The 18,742-nt window shown below is 43.0% G+C and overlaps 1 protein-coding gene across 1 annotated transcript; it reads left to right on the top strand.

The window, feature by feature from the left end:
- Positions 1 to 2,484: 2,484 nt before the first annotated feature.
- LOC122490019 (p53 apoptosis effector related to PMP22) lies at positions 2,485 to 18,369 on the top strand. Its single transcript, XM_043592444.1, has 3 exons — positions 2,485 to 2,803; positions 13,058 to 13,198; positions 16,875 to 18,369. The coding sequence occupies exons 1-3, from the start codon at positions 2,590 to 2,592 to the stop codon at positions 17,099 to 17,101; spliced, it is 582 nt and encodes a 193-aa protein (XP_043448379.1). The 5' UTR covers positions 2,485 to 2,589; the 3' UTR covers positions 17,102 to 18,369.
- Positions 18,370 to 18,742: the final 373 nt, after the last annotated feature.

Here is an 18,742-nt window from a genome sequence, read left to right as displayed (position 1 = left end):
CTTGAGCAAGTTACTTAACTTCTTGGTGCCCCAGTCCTCTGGTCTATATGAAGGTGATGGGAGGACATGCCTCACCAGGTGGGATGTGGAGTACTTTTCTGGCACAAAGTAAACTCCCAGCAAATATTAGCTACTATGACCATTAGAGAAGATAGTAAAGCAACTACATGTTTTTGTTTTTAAATGATATATTCACGCAGTTTTGTTTGTGATATTTATTGCTTTTATAACCATAAAAACCCCAATTGATAAAAATAAAAACCTTTTTCAGATACACTTTACATTGTCAAGCGCTCTGTGATCCCTGTGTTATCCAGCAGGGGGGACTATTTAATTGTCTATTATCCACTATAAGCTATCATTTCACTAATAATGATCAGGATGAATGATTGCATTGTCTGCGAAAACGTAACGATTTACAGTTGGTATTCTTACAAAGAATTTGTTCCTTACAAGCATGCAAAGGCCCCTTTCTAATCTTATTAGAGTGGGAAACCTATGAACATCATCACCATCAACCCTTTTATTGTGGCTTACGATGTGCAGGCACTATTCTGCACACTTTACATATGTTAGCTCTTTTAATAGTCATTGCAACACTATGGGGTGAGCACTATCCACTTTACAGATGAGGAAACTGAGGCACAAAGAAGCTAAGTGTCCCCGTATCACACGGCTAGTATCAGAAAGGATCTGAACCTGAGCCATCTGGTTCCACAATCTGAGAGACATATGTTAGGTACAGTATCCAGACAGGGCGGGTTTAGTCTCTTCCAGAAATTCCGAAGAGCTTCTCTGCTCTCTTTCACCTCATTAATACTCTCTTGCCCTCAAATCTATTGGAACAAGAGAAAGAAGGTATATCTAGTCCCAAATCATTTAGAGATATTCAGACCAATGAAACTCTCGTTTTGTCTAAAACCACTTTGCTCCTGATGAGTGCTCTATTTGATTTGTAAGAATCTGATTTCTTCCCTCACAAATATACTATAGATACAGCTACTTAAACAAATATTTGCCTAACTTTTGAAAACCCCGAGAACTTATTTTCTTTACACAGTCTCCACCGCAGGCAGTTAACTCTTGGCAGAAGCCCTCCCCCCACCCCCATGCTCTTCTTTCAAAGTGAAAATATTGGCCTCTAAGGAAAATATGTGAATTCGGTTCATGTAAAATTAAGGCTGGGGAAATTTTTTTTCATGTGGTTTCAAACACTAACTTCCTCAGCACTTTTATTTCATGAGTCCTCAACAATTGTCGGAGAGCTGCTTAAGGCAAAATAGTCCTCTGTTTCTATCGAGAGTACCGAAGTGAAACAGAGGACTAAATTTTAAACATTGCAAAGTCTTTTAGAACAAATGGGTGGGATTCAGCGGAGATCTGTGGAGGTGAAAGGTAAGATGTGACCCCTCGTGGGATGTTTTTCATAATTTGCCCAAGGCCACGGTGGGGCCTGACACTGAGAATCTGTTTCTCCTCAGTGCCACTCCCGGCTGCCACCCCACCCTCCCTACCACACCCGAGTCATGGTGGTGACAGAAACAGGGCCGGGACACTGGAGGTGGGATTTTAGGCGCTGGCTGCATGCTGACCTATGGCTTTCATTTGGAGAAACCTCAAAATAGTAAAGGAAAAGAGGAGATTAAGTGGGGCTTCAATAGGGACAGGTTTGTGGTGGAGAGTGGACTGCCGCAGACCGGAACCTGAACCTATCTGGGAAGCCAAGATAAAGCGCTTCCAAGACTGGGGTGGCATCTGTTAAATCCTGTGCGTTCAGACATTAAATGTTTCTTTGAGCTCCCCCTAAGACCCAGACACAGCGCCAGCCACTGTGTTGAATAAAACCTGGCCTCTGCTGGCGAAGAGCTCCAGACCCAGCAGGAAAGGCGAGTACATAAACAGATAAAAGCGAGCCACGGTACAAGGTACAAAGGTGGAGAGCAAGAGGAAGTGCCCACCTCTGCTTAGGAGGGTCAGGGACCGGCTCCTGGGTTGCGCACGCGTTCAACCGGAGTGCGGCACTGACCCACAGGTACAACGTGGACACCCCTGTCAAACTGCCTGAAACCTGAAGGCAGGATTGTTGAAAATCAGACCATTATCCGGCCTCGGGGATGAAATATTTAGCTGGTTGGCTCGGATGAAAACGTGCACCCGGCGAGGCACGGAGAAGAACCACATTTGGCGTGAGAGGCTCAAGGAGGCCGGGGAACGGGGCAGTGGGGAGGCGCAGAGGCGCGCGGGGCTGCAGCCCGGACCCACCCCCCCTCCCCCGGGCCCCCTTCCCGGGCCGGGCGCCGGCCCCCCGCGGCTCCAGGGCGGCGCGGGCGGGCCAGGCTCACCCACGCCCGGTGTAACCCGAGCCCGGCCCCGCCTCTCCCCGCGCGCACCCCGGCCGGCCGGGCAGGTCGGGGCGGCGCGCCGTGAGTCACCGGAATCTAGGTGGGGCCCCGGCGCCCCGAGCCGCGTCCTCCGGGAGCCGCCTCCCCGCGGCCTCTTCCCTTTTGTCGCGCTGCCTGCGCTCGCGGGCCACTCTCCGCCGGCGACCGAGCCCCGCGCGCTCCTCTCCTCCGCGCCGCCACCGTCGAGATGCTGCGCTGCGGCCTGGCCTGCGAGCGCTGCAGGTGGATCCTGCCCCTGCTGCTGCTCAGCGCCATCGCCTTCGACATCATCGCGCTGGCCGGCCGCGGCTGGCTGCAGTCGAGCGAACACATCCAGACGTCCTCCCTGTGGTGGCGATGCTTCCACGAGGGCGGCGGCAGCGGGTCCTACGAGGATGGCTGCCAGAGCCTCATGGAGTACGGTGAGTGCCGCCGCCTCCGGGAAGCCCTCTGGGCTGCGGCTGGGCGTGCGCGGCCTCTGGCCTTCGGAGGCCGCCCTAGGCGAAAGGAGTGAACCGGGGCAGAGGTAGTGAGTGATTAAAAAAAAAAAAAAAATCTATTTAGAGCTTAGGTTAGGCATCCGACCCGAGCAAAAGAAAGCAGTAGCAGCTTTCAGTGGCCAAAACCAGGCTCAAAGCTGGGCCAAAATGGCCCTAGTTCAAACTTTTTGTAGGGGTTGTCGGTGACATGCAAAAGGTGATTTTTCAGCCATCAAAGAGGTTTAGATGAGTAAATACAACGAACAAAGTCTATTTTCTTGGAGACCTAGTGAACTCTCTTGCCATTATGCCACCGCCTCCTCTGATTCCTTGTAAGATGAAAATATACGCGCCTTCCCCAAGGTCGGTGTATTCGTTTGGCTTGAACTGAGTGAAAGCAACTCTTACTCGATTAAAAAAAAAAAAATGGAATTTTTGGCGAAAGTGTTAGTTATGATTTCAATGGGTACTGCGGTTCTTTTAAGGAGCAGGCTAGTTCTGGTTCTTTTTTTGGTTTTAGGGGGTGTCTTTTTGACTTAAGTACGGCATTGCTGTTGAGAAAACTCAGTTATTTTCATCTGATCTGAAATCTACACAGCAAACACATCTTCTACACCAGCAAAATGAAGCAGCGTTGACAAATTTCACATACTGCAGTTGGAGTTGCTTTATTTTTCCAGCATGGAGCAGCCTGGGTGTTTTACTTAATCAGCGCCACTGGAAAGGGGCACATTCTTGCCCGCTGCCACCCCCCACAAAGGGTAGTTGCCAAAAACAGCTGGGATCTATTGTGATTAGCCTTGTGTGCCTGGGGTGCTGGAGAGGAGGGTTTAAATACTAGCCCAATTCCCAACTGAAAGCAAGTGCTCTCGAATGGGGCTTTAGCAACTGAGTTTAAAACCGAGGAAGAAGCCTGCCCTGTCTTTCTCCATTCCCTGCTAGGGCGATTGACTTGATTCTTTACTCTGAAGTGGCCTAGGACTTCGAAGCACCCAGTTTATTTCTGGTTCTGGGGGCCCCGTATCCAGAGCCTGGTGCTGTATCTTATCTACTGCGGAATTGTTTGGAAGTTCTCACCATGAGCTTGCCCCACAAAAGGAGGCATGGTCCTCATTAGCAGGTAATGAAATGTAAAGACCGCAAGGAATTCCTGCTTGCCTTAAAGTCTGTGTTTTTCCTCTCTTAAAACAAACAGAACTCCTGCCGGGGTTTCTAGTATCTCAGATCTTTTAGGGTTTTAAAGGGAATTAATTTCTTTGAAGTCATACATCTGTATCTTTTAGCCAAAATGCTTTGGAACTCAGTCTCTCTGGGGGACTTACGAAGACTGCTTATACAGATGTGTTCTTTTAAACGGACTTGATGATCAGACGTCAGAACAGAGACTAATACAGACCCAGAGAGTACTCTGCAGTCCTCCGCATGTGAAGGTTAGGCTGGAAGAGACGTGTTGCCAGAACGGCCATCAGCACTGCTGCTGGGACATGATCTAGCCTGCACGGCTCTCCCTGGCTATGGCTACAGCCCTCTTGTGAAACTCACACAATGCAGTTCTTATTTTTTCTGGACTTGGAGGATGAGCTCACCTTCCCAGGGCGTGGCTCCTCCAGCCTCAGAATGATGCTTTGTATGTGGAAGGGAATAAGCAGGTTTTGTTGGTGCAATTTTTTAATTAGAAGGCTAAAGCATTAACTTTTTTAATTGTAAAGACAACACTGATCCAGTCCATAAACTATGTTTCAATTTGATATAGAAATTGGTTTTTGGTGGGGCGCCTGGGTGACTCAGTCCGTTGAGCTTCTGACTCTTGATGTGGGCTTAGGTCATGATCTCACCCTTCTTGGGTTTGAGCCCCCACATCAGGCTCCGCGCTGACAGTGTGGAGCCTGCTTGGGGTTTGCTCTCCCTCTGCCCCTCCCCCACTCACGTTCTCTCTCTTTCTCTCAAAATACATAAACTTAAAAGAAAAAAAGAAACTGGTTTTTGGTAAAGTTCAGTTTTCCAAGCGGGTCTTGAAAAATCTGTTACCTGTATGATGCGGCAAGACTGATTTCCGTAAGGGGGCAGTGGCATTAACATCTCAGTTTAGTTATTCCTGTGACGTTTGCAAACAGAAGTAAGTGCCAATAACGTATTCGATGCAGCTTTTGCTCTAGACCTGGAATCAAATCATGAATCCAGGATCCACGGTCATGGTCATTAGGCAACCGTGGGAAGAAGAATACTGATGTGAACTCTCAAAGAGAGGTCCATTTCAGGCCATTCTGGTCAGAGATGAGCTGGAGTGTTTATTACACTTTCACTTTATTTTCTGCCATGGATGTTGGCTTCCTTAACAGGTGTAAAAATTGTGTATTCCTACACTACAGGGCGATTATCTAGGCATCTCTGAACCCTGGAGATTTTCAGATAACCCCAGTAAGGCTTTGCGGAAAACAACGTGTTTATAGGAGGTTTATCTAAAATGTAGTGAGCAGTTTACACACACTCCCACGTATGTATAAACACAACAAAGAGTAAGGTGGATGGCTCTAATTAAAATATCTCAATACAGAGGATTGACTTTTGTACATCCACTTTTTAAAAACTTCTTGAAATGTACTAGAACATCAACGTGACTTATCATTGTAACTTAAAACAATTTTTTTTATTGTTTCATTTATTTTTACGAGAGAGAGAGAGAGAGAGACAGAGAATGAGCAGGGGAGGGTCAGAGGGAGAGGGAGACACAGAATCCAAAACAGGCTCAAGGGTCTGAGCTGTCAGCACAGAGCCTGACATGGGACCCGAACTCATGAACCTCGAGATCATGACCTGAGCCGAAGTCGGATGTTTAACCTACTGAGCACCCAGGTAACTTTAAGCCACACATGTAACTACCATCGTAACTTTTAAGAAAATATACCTTTTTATTACAAAGCGCTTGACCATCTCTTTGTATTAATATTCATAACATTAATATGCTCATTTTGATATTAAAAACACAGATTATTCTTCAAGTATTGGCAATAATACTAATAACATAGATGTTTTTATAAAGGGAGATAGTTCCTTAGAACTATGTAAAATGCAGAATATTATATTCCTCGTGGTTATTGACAGATTTTTAAAGAATTTCAGATTGCCACATCACCTCATTTTTCCTTATAAATCAACCAAATTATAAGCTGGATATTTGTTTTTACATGGTGTTAACAACTAAATAGATACCCAGCTTAACAAATACTTGTTTAATTTTTTAAAACATCATGAGCATGTAAAGCACAGAAAGAACCTCACATTTATATTTCTCCAAACAGGAAAAGAACATTGAAATAATTGTTCGAATTTCACATGTAAATAAAATGCAAAATTAAATTGGAATGCATGTTCATGCAGACTGTCTTTGTACCGTCGGCACCTTTTATTCCCCGTTTTTAAGAAGAAATACATCAGGAAGATATTTTAAGTGTCAGTGATACAGATTCTAAAGCCCAAGCAAGCTCTGGCTTGTCAGGGTGGAGACTAATGGAGTTGGATTTATGCACCGGGATAATGGCGATGAGTTTATGCACCAAGAATGGCAGCGGGGAGTCAGTACGGCCAAGTCCAAGAGTGCTTGCTTTAGATCTGAACTCACAAGTTCAGAGCTTCATTTTACCAGACGCCCTTTGAATACCACAGAATGCATTGAATGGTATTTTTTTTTTTTACATGAACTCAGTCTTGGATAAGTCCAAGAATCAGAGTATTTATTATGTGAATATTTTTAGATCATTTAGCCCTATGGTTCTTAAAATGTACAGGAAATGAGAAACATAAGTACAAAGTGAATAGGTTTACATTAGGGGAAATTGAACTTAGAAGAGTTCATTTTGAGACTATGCTCTTGAGGCCTTTTTGCAGAGAGGTAGGGTGAGATATTGAAATGTTATTGTTTTATGAAATTAGGCATTAGTAGGTAGATTACTCTTTGTGGGTGTGTGTTCATGTCTTTACACAGAAAAATAAAGGTTGGCCACTCCATTGATTTTCCGAATTAAAGCATAGATATGTGTGTTCATTTATAAAATCCAGACATGTGGGAACTTGTGACCTAGCCATTTGCTGCACTTGGCAGTAATCGCCCGACAGCCTCACTCCCTTTTTAGTGACCTAACTTGTTTTCTCCGTGCAAGCGGGCACAGACTCACAGGCTATGAGAATTAGAAGGGCGTAAGAGTGCACCTGTTTACACTTTCACCAAAGCCTGTGCTCATCAACACCACCCACGATGAGCGGAGCCCTCTTCCCTTTGTTCGCAACTTAATTCAGTTCCCTGGACGCTGCTCTTTGTTTAAAAGTACTTGTCTGGGGCGCCTGGGTGGCTCAGTCGGTTAAGCGTCCGACTTCGGCTCAGGTCACGATCTCACGGTCCGTGAGTTCGAGCCCCGCGTCGGGCTCTGGGCTGATGGCTCAGAGCCTGGAGTCTGCTTCCGATTCTGTGTCTCCCTCTTCTCTCTGCCCCTCCCCTGTTCATGCTCTGTCTCTCTCTGTCTCAAAAAAAAAAAAAATTAAAAAAAAAATTCTAAAAAAAAAAAAAGTACTTGTCTTACGCCGATGGAGCTCAAATGTGCTTCTGTGTAAATTCTCCTTCCCAGCCTTCTTCATCTGACTTTCAAATATGTGACCGTTGATCCCCAGTTCCCTGCTAGTCATCTTGTCCAAGTTGAGGGAGCAATTCTCCGTTTTCACATCTTCCCGTATGGGATGGATGGTTTCCCCACGGACACTTTCAAAGAAGACCATAACGGGGCAAAGTATCATCGTTCCGTAAAAACACAGTGGTAAGTAGTTATCATCTGGCTCAGTTTCAGGAGAAAATGTAGAGCACGTAAAGAATCTCACGCCAACTGGATGCTGTCGCACGTGCCCCTGATGTTGCTTTGCTTGTCTTCTAAAGCTTCTGCAAAATCACTTCTTCCTATGTAATTTTTTTTTGGAGGTCTGTTATGAGTTGCCCTCAAGATTTTTGCTACTCAAAGTGTCCAGACCAGCAGCATCAGCATTATCTGGAAGGTTACTGGGCACTCAGTATCTCAGGCCCCACTTTCTGAACCAGAATCTGCATTTTAACAAGGTCCCCAGGTGACACGTAAGCACTGTATAGTTTCAGAAGCACTGGTCCATATTCCTGCAGATTACCTCCTCATTGGGCATGCACCAGGCTTTTTGAATATATATTCCATCTATGTGTATACTTATTTGCAGACAGGAACTGTGTAACTTGTAATCATGGTTTTATCCAGTTTTCAGTCCATGACATAAAGAGTCTATCTGACCTAAAGAACTCTATACAAATAGTATGAGATCTGATCAAAGCTCAGATTTATTAGGTAGGCCCTTCCTTATTAATAGATGGATCTTTTGTTCTGGAAAGGGATTCTACTTTAATTGGGCGACAAGTGGGCATCTGCAAGGTACTGAGTAAGGGGCTAGCTAGACCAGACTGTCATGGTCAGTGTTGGGTGCCCACATGGAAAACTACTGAAGAATGCAGCAAATCCATTAAAAGAAAAACTAACTTTGGAGGAACAATTAGTGACCGTCTCTAAAATATTACCCACAATACTAAAAATATTAGTAGTGCTCTCGTCTGTAAGTTGTTTTTTCTTTTTTTTTTCCTTTTCACAAACTTCAGTTTGATTTATGGTTTCCAGCGTGGCATTCAAGGTATTTATTTTTCCTCTTTTTTTTTTTTTCTCGCTCCTTTCTTATCCGTTGACCTTACTGGTCTTTTCCTAGCTGTATTTGTCTTGTAACATTGCATTTTCAAATGTCATCACTGGAAAAAAGATAATAGCATTTTTCTCGTACAAAAAACCTAAAAGCATTTTCTAGGAAAAACTCAGAATTACATTAGTGACCATTGGTGTCGATCTGATGTTGAATCTTTGCAAGTGAGAGCCAAATTAGGTAGGCTGTTCTTTATCCAAATGGGTCTTTAATGAATCTTATTTAAAAGTGGGTTTATAAAGCGGCTGGTCTCTTTAATAATATGAACTTCTCCAAGTGGCACTTAGAAAATAAATTTAGGATGTAATAGGTTATATACAACACCAAATTGGTCTTCCCTTAAGGAGACAGAACAAACAAAAAACATTCCTGCACGGAAACATAGCATCCGTGTACCTGTAGTACTGCGTGATTTGTGGTCCCTGTTCGGCGAGGGCTAATTGACAGTGAGAATCCTCCCTGCTGTCTGTCGCAAACCATAATTAGGAAAGACAATAACATTTTGTGTACAAAATAATAATGGAGAACAGACTTGTCTTCAGAATAAAGATGGACAGTCTGCCTTCGAAGAGCCAAGGACCATCCATCTGTACATTCATGGAAGAAATAGCTTTAAGATGTTTTCCTCTTGGGGTTGGTAAATACGGTATAATTTAGACCATGGTATAATACAAACATAGAAATCCTTCCTAAAAGGGTTGGATACATTTGTAGGTATTAGGCTCATTCTGGGTAATTAAGTGAAACCAAAAGTACTCGGGGTGCAGACTTAACTTTTCACAAGGTGTGTCGGGGAGATTTGCCATGTTATAAGTCTGCATGGCTGTCGGCCCCCTTCTCGGGAGGAATGTTGGGCTGGGATGACCTTGATCAGACCAGGTAGGGTCCATCTCATCATTTTACAGCAAAACAGCCATTGATAGGAGAGGGCAGATTGCCTTACTCATCGCTCATCAGCCAGGTCTTCCAAACTGTGCCAAGGTTTCTGTCTTCTGTGATAATTAAATGATTCAGTGTGGGTGTTTCCATGCTGCAGGAGCAGGTTATCACGTGCTCTGCTTCCAGGGAAGCCTTTCTCAAGACAAAAGGCCACTTACTTTGCCATTTTGATTTTCTCAGACTCAGCGTTTAAAGTAAACAAGACACTACTGGATTATTTCACACAGCTTAGGCCAAGTTCTTAAAATGGGCTGTGTTCATATTTGTGTTCACCTGTTGGCTTCAGGGTAGGCGAAGGGACTCACTATTTTCTGAATTCCTTTCAAGTACGTGAAACGAAATGTAAATTACACTTCAGCTATCATGTTAGAGGGAGTGGGAATGGGGATAATCTGTATTAATCTTCCCCAAATAAACAGGAATAATTATTAACACTACTCGTCATAGCTACATCCCTCATCATTTAGTTAGCTATACTTTTCAAACCTTAATCTGTGACTGTCAGAGTTTGGTCAACAAAATATGCTCCTTGTTAGGAAGGTTTTTTTGTTGTTATTATTGAAGACTCACATTCTGCTACGCAAGTTTTCATTATGTGTGCACTCCTCCGTATGCTTATACAGATTGGTTGCCTTTCATGGCAGTTTCTAACCTGTGAACTCAACTTAAAAGGCAAAATCAGTGTCTGCTTCTTTGAATTTGATAATTGGATTTAGCTGTAATGATTGACAGCAGCCATAAAAATCCGTAGAAATGAGACTGTAATCGACAGTGGGTCATATACCGAAAGTTACATGTTCTTTTTTGGCAGCGCTCTGTTTTTATAAGGAGATTAATCATCTCTCTTAGTTCTTCTCAAACTTTAGTATGGATGTAAGAGATGCCGGTAAGGCGCAGATTCCTGGGTACCACCTCTTGAGTTATGATCCGTTGGGCTTGGAGGGAGTCACGGGAATCTGTATTTTTAATAAGCACCACTGATGATTTTGACACCGTGATCTATGGGCTCGACCTTGACATGGTCTGATTACTATTCTTTCCATAGCACGATGCCACTTCTCTTGCAAGTTACCTTACTTGAAGGACGAGGCAAAAGTGAGAACATTTCACATTCTGGCTTTATTCATTTCTGATTTAAAATAAAACATTTCTATTTTATCTTGCCCCTAAGACCTCCGATCGATCTCCGGAAAGAGCAAAAAAGGTCTGGAGGAAAGTAATGAAAATTATAAATATAAATAAAAAATTATATATAAAATATAAATAAAAAATATATAAAATTATAAAAAAATTTTATAAATATAAAATAGGCCCACTCATGCTCTGTCTCTGCCTCATCTTGCAGGCCACTAAGGGGTAGTTTGTGGGAAAACATGGTATTTCTGAGACATATAAAAATGTGTTCTCTTCTTAATAACCTATTACGACCCAGTCATTCCTAAACCTAGAGGATGATCTGGGAGGAGCATGGGGGTTGGAGAAAGTTTGTCTATAACAGATGATGATGTAAACATGCAGTGGGCAACTGAGGAACGAGAACGAATGGAAAGAAGTGCAGAAGTAAAGAAATACAGAAAGAACATGGAGAAAGGTGAGGTACTGGAGAAAAGTCAGAGGAATAATACGCAAGGCACTTTTCGAGTGGTAAAGGCTGGAGCCTTCCTAGCTCCCTGACTTTTCACACAAGGGCTGTCCTCCTCACAATAATGTTGAAAGAAGGCATTTTTAGCCCAGGTTAGCAGATGTACAGGCTGATGGTGGCTAATTGGTGACAGAGGCAGGGCGCACATGAAGTCTGGCTGGCTTCCGAGCCCCTATTGTTTTTGCCCCCTGTGTCTTCCACTGTGACCACATGACCTAGAATTAAGGGAGGATGAATTTGTCAGCCGAGTGGTGCTCGAGGAGGAGTGAAACCAGGGCAGATGAACACATGACTCGCTTTTTTGAGTGCAGTAAAAAAGTAAATAGATTAAGAGTGCGTGTTCGTCTATCAGTGAATGGATGGATAAATAAAATGCAGACTGGCCACACAATAGGTGGAAGAAGACAGTCGCAAAAGGCCATGCAGTATGGATTCCGTGTATATGAAATGTCCAGAACAGGAAAATTGATAGTAACAGAAACCAGATTAATGGTTGCCAGAAGCTGGAAGAAAGGGGTGGGGGTGGCACGTATGGAGCTTCTTTTGGGGGGATGAAAATTTTGGAATGGTAAGCGGTGATGGTTACACAACCCTGTGAATATAGCAGGAGCATACTTTGAAAGGGTGAATTTTATGGTATGTAAATTATAGACCTAAAAAGAATCATGTTTCAGATTTAGACAGGCTGGAAATCGAACTTTTCTGAAGCACTTATCAGCCGTGTGGCTACGTGACAGGTTATTTGAACTTTCAAAGCCTTCGTATAGACTCATTTCTAAAGAAATGATGATAAAGATCTTTGATTTTTAAGTAATCTCTACACCCAATGTGGCGCTCAAACTCATGACCCGAAGATCAAGAGTCCCATGCTCTACCGACTGAGCCAGCCAGGCACCCCGCTAAAGAAGTGATGATAGTATGAACCTTAAAAAGATTGTGAAGATTCTGTGAACTAAGGCATGTCAGGTTCTTAGCACAGAGCCTGGCACAGAGCGATTACACCATCAGTGTCAGGCCCTCTAGAGAGGTTGTATTTGAAGAGATTTGAGAAATCCGTGCAGGTTGTGCAGTGGGAATTATTGGCTGGGATTGTTGGCCAGGGTACATGGCTCTCCATATTTCCACAGGCTCAAGGTAGAACAACACGGGACCGGAGGTGCCCGTGCAGATTTTCAAACCCAGAAATCAATTGTCACTTCATCCTGAGACCTTTGAGGGCCAATATCAATAACTAAGAGCTCTTGTGCAAATATATCCTGAATAGCTCAAGACGTTAAAATTTAGACTAGCAACTGGATATATTTGTACCTAAACTTGTTATGAAGTCACAGCTTCTTCATAATTAAATTGTTTTATTTCACATCTCTGCCTAGTCATGAGGCAGATGATTTCAATGATTATTTTGGCACAGAACCAAACATGAATACGAAACAACAATGTTTTGTCAAGGTATTTGAACCATTTCCTAACGGGATTCTAATTTAATTGCTCAATATAAAAAATGTTTACTATAGTTGCGTTGTGTTAGAACTTGAGTGAACCTTTTAAAGATACCTGTTTATGTGGCCTTTTTATTACGTGAGAAACAGTTTGATGAGTTTGAACTTTCCTTTCAGAGATCTAAACATTCGCCCGAACTCTGAGGGGAGAAGGCATTATTGTGTAGCAACGTATCGGGCATCCTCCGCACGAGTTGCCTCTTCTTCCCTTGAGATACGGAGACGCTTAAGTGCTGTCAGAAAAGCTGTCCTTGCGCCCAGATATAATGAGCAGAGAGCAAAAAACTCCTACTGATGCTTCGACAAGTGATTTTTAAATTTGGCATGTCTGTCTTATTAATTACTGTTTCTTTTCTCTTACAGCGTGGGGAAGGGCAGCCGCTGCCATGCTCTTCTGTGGCTTTATCATCCTGGTGATCTGTTTCATCCTCTCCTTCTTTGCCCTCTGTGGACCCCAGATGCTTGTCTTTCTGAGGGTGATTGGAGGCCTCCTGGCCCTGGCTGGTAAGACTATGTCAGCAATTCATACCTTCAGTAGGCATCACTATAGTACTGTCTCTCCCATGACCCTTGACAATTACACTTCCTGATCTGTTTGCAGAAAACGTGTCACCAAGGGCAGAAGTTAACAGTCAAGTGTCTTAAGATCTAGGTCCCCTTCCTCCTGTGGCTCAGACGGTATTACATGTCCTCCATCCAGGGGAGGAGGTTGTCACTCTGCGTGCTGCTCTCGCTTATAGATGACCCCATGTCCAGCGACACCCCTACCTTGAGGGACCAGGGCTGAGTCAGCCCTGGAAGTGTAGTGTTTCCATAGCGATCCCAGTGCTGGCCTCCTTGATCCCCTTGCTGAGGGGGCTGGAATGTCCCGGAGCCATTTTACTTATTGAAGGATGTTACTTATTGAAGGATGAAGCTTATGATATAGTGGGGCATAGAAAGGGTTTCTGTGGTGGGACGGGAGACTCTAGGAGGCGCCCGGACTGGGATTGCCATTTTGTATCATAGAGCCAGTTCTGGGGGATGGGAATTTAGTTATGTAGGTGAGTGCGGTCAGAGTGAACATTTATTAATGGAATGCAAGAACTAGGAGTCTAGGAGCAAGATTTATTTGAAATTTTAGGTGGGATCCTGGCACTAGGGACCTCAGCCGCAGAACTGAATTTAGATGCAACATTGGATTTTCTGAGGAAGAGAAAATCCACAGGTCTTTTCTCAATGTACCAACTTAGGCTCGAGGGACCAAAGCAGAAATCCAGCTACAGACCTGGAGTACAAGTACAGAGTGAGCAGATGGTCTTGGAACAAGTCAGAAGCCCTGTGATTAGAAGAGGTGCATAAGATCAAGCGTGAGCCCAGAGGGAGACCGCCCTGTTCTGGGTTCCCTGAGCTTAGGGAGGGTGCTCGCAGAACCTGGGCAGAACAAGTTGGGGGTGAAAAGGGTCCTGGCTCAGAAGAAGGAGGTGGCCTCAGAGAACCAGCCCGTACAGGTCCGGCCCTCACCTTTACCTTGGAGAATTTCTCTTAATTGAAACATAAGGTTTACTCCAATGTTCCCTATGTCTCAAAGTTTGCTTTTCAAATACTATTTTAAAACCAGAAGTGGTTTGGAATCACAAAACATGAAGAATCTTTTGAATCCTATTTCCGCTTCTATTTGGCTTTCGTAGTTAAATTTATAAGACTTTATCAAACCGACACACGCGATGTATCTTCCTTTCACATGCCTTAGAAGACTAGATGGGCGCCTATTTTAATCACCATTAGAAATAACACTGGGACATTCATGTTCATTGAAAAACCCTAGTTGGTACCATATGACCCGTCAATGCCTCTTGTCTGTATGTATCCCAAGGAACTGAAAGCAGGGACTTGAACAAGCAGGGACTTGGACATGATTGTCCACCCATGGTCAAAGCATTATTATTCACAACAGCCAAAAGGTGGAAACAACCCAAGTGTTGCAGGAAATGTTAAATGAAAATGTGGTATATCACATACGATGGAGTATTATTCAGCCATCAAAAGGAATAAAGCTCTGATATATGCTACAGGGTGGATGGACCTTGAAAATCCTATGCTAAGAGAAACAAGGTAGACACAGAGGGCAAGTATTTTATGATTTCACTTATGCGACAGAAAGTAGATCCAAGCTTACCAGGGGCTGAGAGAGGGAGGGGTAAGCAGAGTTTAGGTTGGGGATGTTGAAAAAGTTTTAGGTAGAGAGAGTGGTAATGATTGCACACATTGGGAACGTATTTAGTGCCGGCGAATGGTACACGTAACCAGTGGTTACATGATAAACATGATGTTGTATGGAATTTACCATCGTTTAAAAAATCCCAATTAAACTCTTTCCTCCATGTTAGCGTTAAAAACATTACGATCTGGGAAGGGCCAGCTCGAGCTGACAGGGTTGCAGGAGTTTCTGTTGTAAGGAAGACTAATTCTGGCAAACTCCCACAGCTTCACTGCCTACTGTCCTGCTTAATTCTGCCTTCTCACCTTACGACTGAGTACTCATTTTTGCCTTGAGAGTTTGATAAGTAGAACGGGGCATGTTGATAGAAGAGGGAAAGGCCTAGGAATCTTCAGTGTACTTTTAGTGGTTAGCAACGTTCAGTTAGGGCCTACTGGACTTCTAAGAAATACTTCGCAGCAACAATTATTTTTAATTTTATGTATGTCTTGGGGTTACTATCTGAAAAATTGAGTACCGATAAAATAAAGATTGTGCAGAAATAGATCCAAATCATTGTAAGAACTTTACATATGATGAACTGAAACAGGTGGTGAACGATATTTAACATTTATGACCAGGGGAATTTGAAGATAATATAGGCAAGGGTTGCTTTTATGTCTTACGCAATATTTTGCAGTAAATAATAAACTTAACAAGTAAGAATTTGCCATTTAAAGCATATAAGAAACAGAGAAATGTTAAGATCTGCACCGAGATCGCTCTTCTTAAATTGCCAGAGAAGGGGAATATTTTGAGTTGAAAAACGGAAGGAACAAACCATGATGTGGAAACACTGATGGCCTTTCTAGCAATAAAAAAAACAAAAAAGGAAAAGAAAATGACTTTGAGGATGCATTCGTGGAGCTGGCAGAAAGCATTTCAGTGAAAGGAGGAGGACTGAGGACTCTCTGCTCTCCAGAGCACGGCCAGCTGGCCCCTCTGGGTGCAGACTGGTGTCTCAATGTCACAGATTGAAAATGCATTCATGTCCAATGATGTGACAATGCACGGGTGAACTATGGCGTGAGAGAATGCAAGAACGCAGCATAGCGCGTGGAGGCTCGTTACAGCTTTGTAGAGTTATGCATGTTCATTGGAAAATAAGACAAAAATAGATTTAATCAAGTTTGCATTTTTTTTTAATTTGCTTAAAATGCCAATATGGTGAATAATAACTGTAATAAGGTGACTCTTCTACCAAAGAGCTTAGAAATCTTCTGGGTCTGTGCATTCTTTCTTATATCTTCCTTCCACTTCCCCAAGGCACTGACTCTTCCCCTCTTGAATTCCCGTCCCGCCATCCTGGAACATTCTTGCCTCCGACCTCCATCTCTCCATTTCTATTTATTCTTCAGATTCCTGCCTCCTCTGCAGGCTTTTCTGGTGCTTCCCTACATTGGTCATTCGCGTCATTGGCTTGCTGTGCCTGCCACTTAGTCACTCGTTTATTAAATGACTATTCCAGTGGTGTAGTTTATCAACATTGTCTCACGTATGTGTTGTGCACACGTGTGTATATGCGTACATATTACTTTTGCTAACATGGAAAATATGAACTGTGTTTGGCACAGGAATTACCAAGATGAAAAAATACTCTTCAGTACCACCCTGCTTTCTACTCTGTACTATAGTTTTGCACCTTTTACTTTAGTAAACGTAATGCATACACAGGTACTACCGAGAGAGTCCCTAATTGTTCTGTCTGTATTTCGTATATTCAGTGTTCTGCTCAGTGCCAGGTATCTCTGACATACAACACTCAATAACCTGTGTTGGCTCATGATTAACCACATTCCCCCGGTCCCTTTCATTAGCGCGAAGTGGATTTAACGGTTATGTAAAGGCAAAGACATTGTGGAAGAGGGAGTTAATCTGTTGGTACCACGCATTCATCCATGCGTCCATATTCACTCTTTGGGATGTTTTTCTTCCCTTCAGCTGTCTTCCAGATCATCTCCTTGGTAATTTACCCCGTGAAGTACACCCAGACCTTCGACCTTCATGCCAACCCTGCCGTCACTTACATCTATAATTGGGCCTATGGTTTTGGGTGGGCGGCCACGATTATCCTGATCGGCTGTGCCTTCTTCTTCTGTTGCCTTCCCAACTATGAAGATGACCTTTTGGGCAATGCTAAGCCCAGGTACTTCTACACATCCGCCTAAGGTGGGGAGTGAGCAGAAGAAACTCGATGCTGCCAAGATGGATCCCAGAGCAAGAAACTGTCTTCCTCAGCGTTCTTCGAACCCGTTTGGTGGGCAGTGTGCATATCATCAAATTAGTCAATGCTAAATAACTTGGGAGAAAATATGTCTTAAATGGCGGTACAGTTTCATATTCACCTTTTATATATGTTTGTAAACAAAACTTACTTCCTTTAATTAATTACCTGTAATATGCCCGTATCTCCTTATTTCTACCCATACCATTTATACTGCATTTGTAAAAGAATATGAATATGAAACGTAACCCCTTTATATGGTAAAAAATGAGAAGGCTTCAAAGATTGGTGTGACCTGATCGGGTTTCTGTTTTTCTCAGGTGGAATGGACTGGGTCTATTAAAAGCCAACGAGAAGAGAGCGGTATTAGTAAAAATTGTCAGTGACCAACTATTCTACAAGAAATACAAAAAATATATATTTTTCAAGCCTTCACCTATTTAAAGAAGCAAAATAGTTTCCTAAATGCATACCATTTGAGAGAATTTCTAACTAATATCCTGATTTTTTTTTTTTTTTTTTTTTTTTTTTGCAAAACTTCATGTTAACTTGATATGGCATCTACAAACGTTTTCTTTCATAGCCAAAGCCTGCTGCCGTAGTCAGGCCTCCTTACGTAGTGAAATGTTAAGATGAAATTTTCTCTTTTGAAGTGGCTTGTAGGGTTGGGGTGTGGGAAAGTGCTGAATTCATAAATCTGTACTCTTTTGTGTCTATATGTTCGGGAACACAGTAGATCTGATTGAAAGCTGGGCTGGGTCTAACTCATCGCGGCTGACAGGTGTGATTTGGTTGTTTATTGAAGCATCAGGAGGGCCATTCCTATCAAAAAGTAGCATGAAGACAGCGTCAGGAGAAGAAATGGCTTGAATTCTTCATCTCAGGCTTGACTGGGCTCTAATCATATAGACACAGCTTCTGATAGATGGCAATTGTAAACAACACCTTAAATGTAGTTACAAACCTGGTCTTCCTCGGAAAAGAGATTTAAAATATCTGATATAAAACATACAATGGGAAAAATCAGGGATGTGAGGTTTCTCTGAATGGCAAATATATGATATATCGCATTGACTATTATTTTTTTTTACCATTTGTTCTTACATAATGAAAACCAATTCATTTTATATACCAAATTATTATTTTGTAAGTTGCAGAATAAACCATTGCTGTTTTCATTATGAATTTTCCCCAATAAACCAGGTGTTCTAATCTCGTTTCTAGTTTGTAGTTTTTGGTTTTGCTTTTTTCTTTTTTCAACTCTGGGGAAGGGAATATTTTTTTTAAGTTTACTTATTTGGAAAGAGAGAACACCCACACAGGTGGGGGAGGGACAGGGAGCGAGGGAGAGAGGGAATCCCAAGCAGGCTCCACGTTGTCAGCTCGGAGCCTGACATGGGGCTTGAACCCACAAACCATGAGATCATGACCAGAGACAAAATCGAGAGTCAGACGCTCAACTGACTAAGCCACCCAGGTGCCAGGAGAAGGGAATTTTTAAAAAAATGCTTTGAGTGGGGCAAAATAATAAGAGTGTTGGATAAAATGAAAAGTAGCTTTTTCTTAGTTTTAAGGGTCTTGCTCA

The sequence above is a fragment of the Prionailurus bengalensis genome, chromosome B2 (genome assembly GCF_016509475.1).
Source record: "Prionailurus bengalensis isolate Pbe53 chromosome B2, Fcat_Pben_1.1_paternal_pri, whole genome shotgun sequence".
In the NCBI taxonomy this organism is placed as follows: domain Eukaryota; kingdom Metazoa; phylum Chordata; class Mammalia; order Carnivora; family Felidae; genus Prionailurus; species Prionailurus bengalensis.
The sequence above is the reverse complement of the archived record's forward strand: the minus strand, read 5'-3'. Positions and strand labels throughout refer to the sequence as shown.

What these genes read in the sequence shown, in the direction of transcription:
- LOC122490019 (XM_043592444.1), top strand. Translation starts at nt 2,590, where the DNA reads ATGCTGCGCTGCGGCCTGGCCTGCGAGCGCTGCAGGTGGATCCTGCCC. An exon ending in CCAGAGCCTCATGGAGTACG is followed by an intron (nt 2,804 to 13,057) that starts GTGAGTGCCGCC and finishes TTTCTCTTACAG; the next exon opens with CGTGGGGAAGGGCAGCCGCT. An exon ending in AGGCCTCCTGGCCCTGGCTG is followed by an intron (nt 13,199 to 16,874) that starts GTAAGACTATGT and finishes TCTTCCCTTCAG; the next exon opens with CTGTCTTCCAGATCATCTCC.